This window comes from Pungitius pungitius, chromosome 1 (assembly GCF_949316345.1).
Source record: "Pungitius pungitius chromosome 1, fPunPun2.1, whole genome shotgun sequence".
NCBI lineage: Eukaryota > Metazoa > Chordata > Actinopteri > Perciformes > Gasterosteidae > Pungitius > Pungitius pungitius.
The window spans coordinates 27,494,724-27,506,988 of NC_084900.1; the positions used below are offsets into that span (position 1 = coordinate 27,494,724).

At 40.8% G+C, this 12,265-nt stretch overlaps 1 protein-coding gene across 3 annotated transcripts in view; it reads right to left on the reverse strand.

The window, feature by feature from the left end:
* LOC119223679 (TOX high mobility group box family member 2-like) overlaps positions 1 to 4,727 on the reverse strand; it is a 63,273-nt gene extending 58,546 nt beyond the window's left edge. Inside the window, exon 1 of one of the 3 annotated variants that reach the window (XM_037481073.2) lies at positions 3,960 to 4,727. In XM_037481073.2, coding sequence (XP_037336970.2) covers positions 3,960 to 4,064 — 105 coding nt within the window. In that variant the 5' untranslated portion in view covers positions 4,065 to 4,727. The remainder of the gene's footprint in view (positions 1 to 3,959) is intronic. The other 2 variants (XM_037481074.2, XM_037481072.2) reach the window with 2 other exon arrangements.
* Positions 4,728 to 12,265: the final 7,538 nt, after the last annotated feature.

Below are 12,265 nucleotides of genomic sequence, written 5' to 3' on the forward strand. Positions count from 1 at the left end.
GTCACCTAGGTGACTATATGTACGAAATATCTGTGCCATATGCAGGCTATGGGACGCTGCCAATGTCAGAGCCAATTCCAGTTTTATTGAAATGATTTGAAATGGTCGGAATCCCCATTAAAAACCTCCTCTGTGTGTTAGGGCAGGGAGAATATGATTTAGTGGCTGTTTTTGCTCGACTCCTGCTCGCCGTGTGACACAGGCCCTTACTGTGGCATGCATGGCCTTCCTCTGCACTGGGCTATGAAAGCAATTGTGATTGTGATTCTGTAGTCAGCAAAACGCTTGAATGGCCCCGAGTTAGCCTGCACGGACTCAGCCACGCACACATATACAGGCAGATACACACATATACACACATACACTGTCCCCATACTGGGCCACTGATTACTTCAACCCATTTGACTCTCACTCATCCTCTGATTCGCCCTTTCTCCCTGTCTCTCTGTCACAAACCACAGAGTTTGTCATTAGCTAATAGCGACATGCAGCTAACATAAACATTAGGTATAGTCAGCACCACGGCGACTGGTTAATTTGTCAGCCATGTGTAAAAATAGCCAACACTAACAAAAATTGTCTGTGTTTATTCGGGAGCGTATTTCACTGAACCAACTGAATATGTTAATATATAACGCTATACAACTTTTGCAAAAAGTAAAGTAAACCAAGCCATCCTGTAATAAAAAGTGAAACTGAGATAAGGCGTCCTAATGAAGTAAATCATCCCCCATCTTATCTGAGGCAGAGGAGACCACCAACTAACAAAGCCAGCTCCTCAGTCACGTCCTATCTGAGAAGATATCAGTTGTTGGGAGATATATACGAGCTGGGCGGGGCCGGGGCCAACTCTCTTTGCACTCTATGAGAGTGCTACACTGTATGCAGCACCTCGCCTCAGCAGCAGTCAGCAATGTTTGATTAAGGTATTCAAATAAAGGAGCAGACACTGTGTTCCCATTTCACAGAGCAAGCAAAGAGTCAGATAAACAACAATTAGAGTTCTACGTGTAAGACAAAATGCATCTTTATACTTTGGGTACTTTCCACAACAGACACAATATTCATTTGTGTAGTATTTACATGCCAAAGATGAGTAATATTTACCCCATACCGCATGTACAGTAGCACACACCATTAAAACGTGGACTACCATCAGAACACAGAACTGTTCTAATGTTATTATTCTCTGTAATTTCTACTACAGGCTTATTTGTGGATTTTTTTCAGATTCATTTTATCCTTGAAGTACTTCTCTGCCCCTTTGTGCATCTTTTTATTTGAGTTCTTTGTCTTTTTTGTTTTACACTGCTGACCTTCCCAGTAATTAAAAAGTAGTTTGTCCAGCAGAATAGTTCATGTTTCATAAGGACCAGTGAGTGACACGGTTTGGCTGGGTAAGGGTTTCTCTTTCGTCCATAAAAGAAGTATCAAAGTAACGGAAATTATCCGGATGGCGATTAGTGGTCACGGTGATTATCGGCACATTAAATGAGGTGACAGAAAGAGTACATCCAAGAGGATGCATGCTCATAAACTAATAAGACTCAAACACAAATTAGGCTTGCAAATGAACACACTATAAAGATAGAACACCAGCACATGCTATGTTATTCAATTAAGCTTTTATGTAAATCAGATTAACACTGTTAATTCCGAGCCTCTGAAAACCTCTCGCTGTGAAATGATTTAGTTGTTGTTTATGTAGTGATACTGAATCCACCAGAAAGGGGGGGAAAAGGCGCTAAACCTCGACACAGTTGCCAAATTGGCACCATCTCACAATAAGCTTTTTCTTAATTTGACACTTTTCAAATAATATTATTGCAAAATCATTTTCTCAAGCTAAACTAGAAGGCAACGAACTCACCCAAAAACTGACCTATAGACAAAAATATCCACATGAACATAAGTAAGCCCAGAATTTTTTTTTTCACTTAATGGTCTGACAAGTATTTTGCTTCCATGCTGCTTCAGAAGAGACCATGGGCACAATGTGACCACCAGGGCTGTCAGAGATGATTAGCAGCGGGCAGATCGGATCAGTAGAAACAAACAAATCAGATGTCTCCATGGTGCCACAGACAGTTTGACAAGCGTTTGAGGAGCCGAACTTGACCCCTGCGTGCTGTGTTAACAGGACACCAAGTGATCCCTGCTGCTACCGCGCCTCATTTGAATTGCTAGTGAAGGTAGTTAGTGTTACACATGTGATGATGATAGCAGAGTATACCTCTCCTTCTGGAAAGAATCCCCACTCCCCCAAGAAAAGGGAGTGGAGGGATTTTAATAATTCAAATGAACACTTGTAATATCGAGGGGCGCAACACGCGTTTGTATTGATGACCAGTTGGTGTCACTTTCTCCCTCGTGAAAGCACCATTTATCATTTAATTTCTACTGGCTTTGTTTCTAGGATTCACGCAGTGTGTATGTATGTATGTCAGCATATTCTTCAGATTATCCGCATGAAGGATGATCCTAATTCGTTTGACCTAAAAAAAAAGAGCCTGTGCAGAATAGAGAGTTATATGAGCCTATGTGTGTCACAGGTGTAAACCTGCCTTTATCTGTGAATGCTTTGTATAGACTTGACTACATCGGTAATCAAACGCCAGTCACTTAATAAGACTGTGTCCTTGTTGCTGCATTTTTTGACGTTTTAATTGTGAGAGGATCATCTCAGTTCACAAGTGGAATGTTCCGTTGTATTACAGACACTTTCCATTGCCCACACAGAAAAAGACAAACATCCCCATCCGAGCATGATTCCCCTTCATTGTCATCCCTGAAAGCTATCTTCATCAGAGAAAGCAAGCTAAAGAATCATCTCCATCTCCACGGCAGCAGGTTTCATATCCACAGCCCTTTGGATTTGCACTATTTCCACCACGGTAGCTGACGGCACCAAAGTCCCATTCGGTGATTGCAGATGGCTGAGAGGTTGCAAACACTTGAGGAAGCAGTAAGTCTCTTAATTTAACAGTTTAAAATACTTTACACCATATATATTGTGTGTGTGGAACTCAATACTACTTTTGGTGAAAGGTTATCTTACTTTGTGCTAAGCCACTAAAGATTGCTAATGTTTCCCCTTGCTTTTGTTATTTATAAGTAATTATTATTTATAATAATAATAAGGTTATACTTATTATACGCACTGGTTTGCAGTCTGCAGTGGGATGATGATTTATTTTTATTTTTTTGAAGGAAAATACCAAACCACAAAATATTCATAATTCTGTTTTAAATTAAACCTGCGCACTTGCAATGGAGTCAGTGCAGGTCACACACCAAATGCTGCGGGGTGTCCAAACCGATAGAGAGAGAGAGAGAAAAAGAGTGATACGTGTACCGGCCTGACTCTGTGGTTTTCTCTTCACAAAGTAATTAACTGTACATTACTGGCACACATCCATTTAATCGTTTAACTCCCAGCGGAAAAGCGTGTAAGCCATAAGAAATAATTTGTGAGGGACGATAGTGTTGGAGCAGAGAGCAGAGAGTGCGGGCGGTATGGATTCTATACAGCCTGTGGTATTCAACATCGGGTGGGACACTTAATGCCAGCTTTGTGCAAAACACAACTGCACAATCTCACCCGGAAATAACATAATAACCATGTCGGTTAGGGAGAAGGGAGAAAGAAAAAAAGTTGGGACAACACATTTTCATTCAAGGGCCGAATAGAATGATCGCAGGTTTGAGTCTAAAGTAACACCGACTACACGTTGTGCGCCCTGCTCCACACTGGAGTAAAACCAGTCCACCGTAGGAGTGCATTTGCTGACACCTGACGTGGTTTTGGATGGTTGTGTGTGTTTGGGGCAAGTGAGCGGATGGGGGAAAAAAACAAAGGCTCCAAAACATGCGCGTGCATTGCGTGAATGTTGCGTTGTAAAGAGACAGGTGAGGTACGAAGCATGGAAACGCACGACACAACACGGTTTGTTATTTACCTTGTTTGAGTGGTAATACTCCAACGAGCTCAGGCAACTTGGATCGGTCGGCAGGGAGCATGAACCCACATTTGCCGGGGGAGCAGGATAAAATCTCACGTCCATCTCAGGTTGTGCGAGACTGGAGGCATGAAATCACTTTCGGCGTCTTTGACTCGCTATCGTCTCAGCACACACACACACACACACGCGCACACGCACACACGCGCACACCGACGCCGAGGCAAGAGGAGAGACAGCAACAACCAAAAACAAGAAGAAGAAGAAGAAGAAAAAAAACAAACAAGTGGGGGATTTTCACTGGGTACACTTCTTTTCACACATCCGTTCGCGGCCGAACTTCGGCACCAACTCTGGTGATGCGCAGTCCTCCTCGCTGCCTCGCGCCGGGATGCGAAACACTCGCTCACTCACCACGGGGAACACGAATGTCATGGACACACACACACGCGCGCGCGCACGTGTTGGCACAACTATCCCGTTGTTCCACAACAAATAAAAGAAGACCAAAAAAAAGAAGAAGAAAAGTCCAACTTTGGTCCTCTCTGTTAAGATGTCTCTCTAGGGCCGAACGCGCAGCGTGTGATTTCCCACTGCTCTCAGGGCTCCACGCAGGCTTTGTTATGGAGGTGCATATTCTTGCATTGGTTCCAGTACAGAAGTGATCGGACTTCCCTCTGCCATGCGACCTCTGGCGATAATAAACGGGAAAGAGGAACGGAGGGAGAAGGGGGAGGGGAGATTGGTGGCTGCCTTGGCAACGGCTCTCCTTTCTGCAACTGCGCGCTTCTGATTAGCTGGAAATGTAGTGGTGTGCACGGCTGTGCATTATAAAGCCCACTCTGCTCCCATCAGTGCCTCATAAAGGCTTCCATTTGGGTTATTGTGCCGAGGCGGATGGGAGAGTCTCTCAGTAGTTCAACCATGCTTTTTTTTTTTATTTATGTATTTTTATTTTTCATTTTGCGGGACAACAACATGAATATCGACATTGCCGTCTCATACAAACAACCTATCACAGCCTAAAGCCTAAGGCGGGGAGCAAAATTCACTTAGGATAGGCCTCTCATTTGACTGTCATGCCTGTACAATAGGTTAAAGCAAAAGGACACTGACAACACTGTCTTTTATAAAGTTAAACCGGTGCTTAGAGAAGATTTCTGAAAAGTACAATTCATTAGTTGTTTTGTCTCCAGTTGTGCGGACGTTTTAGTTTCAGTTTGATTAAAATCTACAGGTAAATGCCGAACTACAGCCCATATATTAATAATATAATTCATATGAAACATTGCAGGGCATCTAGCACTGACAACTCCTGAAATGTGCGCGGGATATAGTATTCCAAGGTGAAATATGTACAAAAGAGTTTAATCATGTATTGCCATAGTGTGTGGTGAGAAGCCGGGCTTGTGAGAGCTGCCTCTGACAGCTCACTGAATGTGATGGATAGCACACCCTTGCCCTGTGATGTGCATGCACATTTGATGTTGAAATGGCCTATCCAAGGGACCATTGTCTTTCAATCATGTCAAGGCAAAGTACAGAACAGAGCACATTTTCTGCTGCCTGGCGTTATTACTATGCCACAGTTTACAGCACGATCCATACACCCTGCATGCACAGAAATATATGCTTTATCCTCTTCGTGCCGTTCTGTTTAAAGATACCCAATTTGGTCTGCTTTTAGGATGCATCTGGATCAAAACTGGGATACGTCCCCTTTATCAGTCCTAAACTGTATGGCTGACAGGCTTTCATTAGCTGAACCTTGACGTGAATAGAGGAGAATGTAACACCAAGAAGGGTACAATTGTTTTTGCACAAACTGTGACAGCAGCATCTGCCCACTGCTGCAGCTCTTATGTTCCCCCCTTCAGAAATGTAAAAAGCTGGTCATTATTTCAGCGGGTCTATTATGTTACAGTGCAGCCTCTTTATTTTACAGTAGGGTCCTTCGCTGTTAGGGCACAGCCTGCCACTGTCCCAGGCCCAGCACACGGAGGGTTAACCACATGGCCCAGTGCCATGGCTTCATGGGAATGGAATGTGGAGTGCTGTGTGTGCAGGGCTCCTTTCCCAGCATCCCTCACTGCCCAGGCGCATGCTAATGATGAGTATTATTGAGGCACAATTGATGGGCTAGCAACCAAACAAGAGAAACTAATTACTACTAAGGCTTTATTGTCCTTTAATTACTGAAGCTCTATGGTAATTAGTGCTGCACAAAGACGCAGCCCTACTTTAATCTCAAATAAAATGTGATGCAGATGAAAAAAATTTGGAAGATGAAAGGTAGATAAGATAATTTGGCTTTCAGTTCATTCTACAGGAAACGATGACTGATTTGAGGAAAGTGTGGGAGGACAAAAGAACTGCTGAGGGTTGTGCTAATTTCGACCGAAAATCATCTCATAACAGAATGTGCACGTGATACGTCTGTGACCTTGGATAGCTAAATCAAACCCAAAAAGGTGAATGCTGAACATATCTTTCCCAAAGTTACAGGAGTGAACACTAAAGAAAGCCTAAAGAAAGTTTGTGATGTCATCAAATGAGTTACAACTAAGAACGTTTTGCATCTGCATGAGGCTAATTTTATTGTACAGAAAAAACCTGCACAGACCCGGTAACTGAATGCATGCAAATGACTCATCCATGTTGGCAGTGTTGGCTTTAGACAGATGAAGTTTATTTTATTCATCTAAGGTTTCTAACTGGTTTTGTTTACTTGAACAATATTGTAATTTTTAACCTAATATAGCCATGAGGAAACAAGCAAAAGGAAAACCTTTATCAGTATCAGTGTTTAACTTTTAAATGTGTCCATTTTTTAATCTTAGAATTAAACAAAGTTCGTTGTTGTCTATCTACACATATATATGTGCTCACACAAAAAATCATATACATGTGTACATGAGCTTTGGTATTAACTCTGTGAACACATTGTTTATTGTTTGTTTAGTATTTCTTATCATTACATTTTTTGCACTTGATAAGTGATGACAAACCTTTTCATATCAGTTTGGGTTCCTGATGACACACCCACAAAAGTAAATGTTATACTTTGTTTTACTTTCTCACATTCAGAATCATTTTATCTGCAGATGGAAACCATGCCTAAGGGCAGCTACGGGCACATGCAAATCATGCTAAGATTTGCGTTATTGTGAAAACTCACTCTGACGATGTTACTCTCACTCAATATATTCTGAAAACATGTGAAGAATGTTTAGTTTATTGTTACAGTATAGTATGTTACCATATAAGGGCTGAGCACTACATTTGATATGAATGTTTTAATTACTTTAAGGTTTAAATAACCATTACATAGCTTTTAACTGTATAAAAAGTACCTCAGACAAAATGTCCTATTGAGTTCTGTTTCTGATCTGTTGTCCCGTCAGCAATTATGAGCCGTAGAAAAAGACTGCGGGGCATTTGGAGCTAAATTTGTCTCGGGTCAAAGATTGTATATTAACTGAGAATCAACATTCATGTATTGGTACCGATTTTGCTGCTTCACTTTGAATAAAAAGTATATATAGCTAACGTGATTCTCTTCTGATGCACATCTTTGCAGGGAGGGGAGGTTCTGGGTAAAATGAGACACTTCATGACTTCCAATTAAGAATGTTTTAATCTTAGAAAACACCTGGGGGAAACTTGAGGATTCCAACTTGCTGAGGTTTGACCCCTGTGCCAGGTTGCCCTGACCCTGCTCGTCTTATACTCTGAAACATGTCCACAGTTTTTTCTTTATTCTTTATATCAAGCTAACTCCCTAACATCAGTCAGATACAGTACACCTCGGCTCACCTTGATGATACGTACCAGTGTATTTTTTGACATCATCTTCTCAATGTGTAATCCAACTTGCGAAATAACCTTAAGAATCATTAGGGAAAATCCCATACAGGGCTCCCATGCATTGACTCTTGATTTGGTTAAAAAGATGCATACCTTTTTCCTCCGTACAAATGGCTGCAGGAAGGCAGAGAGCTTCAGGGAAATAGAGAGCAGACTTGTCAGTCAGACCACGTTTCATATAGCACTTCATTTCAAGGAAATTCTAGACTCTTCTAATTGCCCTATTACATTTGAGCCCTCATTTGGGGAAGGATGTAGTGCAGTCTGCAAGAGCTTAGTTCAGTGTTTTCTTATCGTTAATAAGGCCTACATTTGCATATGCTGATAATGTCAAGTGAAAGTTTCATTTTTCTAAACATTGTTTAAAAAGTGTTGTGTTTGGAAAGCCAGTGTTTGATGATCAAAACAATTCAATGACTTTAGTGCAGGTTTTTTTTGGATACAATTTATCACTTGTGTACGACTCAGTGCGTGTTATATGCAAACGGTATGTCGGACAATAGGACCTATTCTCATCTCTACTCAAGAAGACACATGGCACCGTTTGCCAGTTAAAATTGTTTGTCATTCAAGCGGAGGAATTGTGAGTCATTCCTATATAAAGAAATCCGAGCATCCAATCACTATCCCTTTCAGATAAGCAATTAGGATTCATTTTGAGTAGCTCAAATTATAGATGTTTTTAAAGAGGGGAAAAAAGAGAAAAGAAAAAATGATGCTAATTTGAATTCAGTCATCTTCTTAATGTGAACCAACAGCAATAATACGCATTAAATACATTTTATTTCCAGTGACTGCGCATATTTTGTAACTTATTTGGTTGTAAGTCAACATTTTATTATTGTCGAGACATGTAGATCCCTTCGTAACCTCGATCATAGTGGTGAAACAATGCTTTTGAGTCTCATGTTCTATCCACTGATTAAATGAAGCATGGTTGATCTTTATCTGGGTTGAAGGATGATGGCCTCCATCCAGGTCTGGTAGGCTGTAAAATAAGAAGACAACCATGATGAATTTATCAGAGGTATTGAAAATTTTTGTATGGTATCAAATCCACATCCTTGTTTAAAGCTAACTTGAAGGATGTTTAAAAAAGATTTAAACTGAAAAATAATTTACTGGGCAATCAAGACATATTGCACAAGAATGATCCATTATCTGCTGTACTGGATGTTGAAATCTCCAAAATATAATAAATATAATAAATATGTGATGTTTTGTGACAACATTTGTCTTATCTGTTTAGGCACCGGTCACAGCTTTTCAATCAGCACTTTATCAATAACACAGTTTTTCCAAAATAGCTTTAAGTTGTCCTCATCCTTTAAAATCAGTGTTTTGTTAGTACCCCATTTAGTACTCTGAAGAAGTACATTTTACACCCTATCGCTAACTCTGATGGCTGTAGGTTGCAAATCTGCAAATTTTCCTTTAAAATGTCTTCTTCTGGAATGCTAAAAAATAAACAAACTTCAAAAGTTCTGTCTTGCTTGTTAATGTTTGTATGCTAAGTCCCCAAACAGTTTTATGCTGAAATATGGAACAATATACAGAAAGCTGAAACATTCAAAAAGATACTACCAAATTATTAACAAATATGACATGCCGATTCCTGTGGTGAGAAATGTCGGTGATTACAATGTACTGTATGCTGAAAGATGCGTTTCGCGTTCAAATTGCCAAACAAATTTGATGCTTGCAATATATCTGATAGATTATTGCAATATTCCACAAAGTGAGCATCGGTGTCGTAGAATCACCAAAGTCAAACAAGTTTGGATGCACTGCACACTTCTTGTGCAGCACACTGATAAACTCGCCGTATGATGGAGAGAAAATCTCGACTATGTTTCCCATCAGTTTTATGAGCTTGTTAATCTCCACTTTCCCCTTTTCCTGCCATTAATCACATGGAAAATATCAAAGAGATGGTTACGTAATTGTGACCCATTGCAAAGAAGATGCCTGCAGGGAGGCCTGAGTGCCTTACAATGTGTAAGCACACTTAGCACTGATGGTTTAGACCTCTGTCGGCCTGGAAGGAGAGGCACTGTTGCACCATGGAAGGCAAGATGCAGAAAATAGTTCCTCATCAGATCCCCAGAGAGATGGCGATTAGAGTTTTATCTATGCTACCTTACAACTGGATGAGGATTTTCACTCGCAGGCAGATGGAGTCGAGCCAAAGTCAAAGTACTGTATGGGTCTTTGTGTTGGTCATGACTGCCGGCATGAATAAAATATGGCCATTGAACATGCTGTTCGACAACAATATTCTTTTAAGAGTAATTTCACTTAGGCTGTGTGTCCTCGCCAGCCTCGCCCCATCGTTCTTCTTCTTTTACAGACACAAACAAACACACACAGACTCACATTTTCAAGGGTGAGAGAATGCTACATTGCCATTACCAGTGAACACAGAGGCTGAGGGGAGAGAGAAGAAAGAGGGAGGGGAGGGGGATAAAAATCCATCGGATTTGATGGCATGGTGATGTAGATAATGTTTTCTCTTTTCAGCTCAGCTCAGAGAAAAGAACGCAGAACACAACCACTTTCCCTCTCTCACACCCTCTGTTTTGAATGGAAGGGAGCACAATGTACCGGGGTATGTGCGTCTAACGTGTCCCTTTGTGCACAAACACTGCCCTTTTACCTATCAGAATGATTGGCCCACTATTATGTGATTTAATGGTAAAACACACGTACTCTTAATCCAGCTAGCAGAAGAGCCGAGCTTAGAGTCGACGGGGAGAAGAAAAAAAAAGAACATAATTATCCAGTTTGTCATCTGTTTGCATAAATACGAAAGAGAAACCCTCAAAAAAACGCTCAACGCTACGGTAATTTGCCGCACAGAAACATTGGAAAACAAATGCGTTCAGGAAATGTAGATGGGTTTTTAAGGTCTGAAAGCCACAGCTGCTTGGCAAGCAGAAGCTGGCTCCTTTTGTCTTTTATCTTCTTCTGTAATGTGCACAGGTGCTGCTTAATTCAATTGGAGAACGTTGCCATGGTTTTACATTAATATATTTCCATGTTACCATTACGACTGTTGTCATGGAGATGATAGGACCTATTTGAACTGAAAGCAGAGATAGTTTTATGGGGGTATTGCTCTCTCCCTCTCCCTCTCCTGTCTCTCCCTTTTTCATTTGCTTGCTCCATGTCAAGTCACATGGTATGCAGCCAGATTTAAGGCATGACTTCACTGTTCAATTTCCCCCTTTTTTACTGGTTCTAACACAGTATTGCTGGAACAAAATATGCATTTGAATCTAATCTGGCAACGAACAAATTCAGGCATACGATACAGTTCCTTTTTGGTCATAAGAGGGCTTTCACTGGGTGCCTAATACACGAATCAAATCTAATTTTGTTCACACTGTGTTGCCATTCACTTTTTTCATTTGGCATTACACACATGTTGATTGGAGGTCTTTAGAATCCACCGAGATATTGGTGACAGAAGAAAATGAACAGGCAAATCAGGTACAAAGTTCAGACTGCAGAGGAAATGGAATTTTCTCAAAATCAAACCAACTATGTAAAATCCGGACATTATTCTTAAAAACATAGCCTACTGCAAACATCTAATCGAGACACGGTTATTCCAATTAAAGTAATTGCACACTTTCGTAAAAATCAATACCACTCCCTGGCACCGTAATTGCTTCTTTCAATCAATTTGATGCATTTTCTTGCACAAAAGGAAAAGCAGGAGTTTTCAATTTACTCAAGCATACCAAAGTTGATGGAATGCTTGTATTGGCTATTAAGGCATTGGTTGTTTTCTTCTTCTTTAGAATGCAAGCGGTATATCTTCAGAAGCAACTTCAAAGTCACCTTGTTATCCCTGGATTTTGTCTTGGACACCACCGTTACTCATTATATCTGCACGCGTAGGAGATTCATATTAGTACCGTGCTATCTTACTAATATGAGATGCAAAATGTCTCACAATATGCAGTAACTTTGTTGCAATCGACCTCCGATTCTGCTAATGAATGTGCTATTACACTTAAACACTGAGAGACACACACCCCCACATCTACACACAGATGCATATAGCTTGGTTTGAAGGTCCAAACAAATAGAGAGAAGATCTAACAAATAGCCCCTTGAGAAACTCAGCGACTCTGACAGCTTTGATCCATCAGCAAACCGTGATCCGCGGCAAAGTAAAATGTGCCCTACTTTTCTTTGCAGAGCTCGAAACATTTAAGGAATGTTTAGACGTACTGTATTTAAGGCTGCTCCCTTCTCAGAAGTGTCGTGAAATTAAATAACTTAGTGTAACCCATTTCCAAATCCAAATCATTCCTCCTCTCAATCTGTCTCTGTCTGTCAGTCACTCAAACAGACAGACAGACAAACTCATGTTTAAACCAGCGCTATTTATGCGTTTCTGTATTTCATTCCTTTTTTTTCAGAGATAA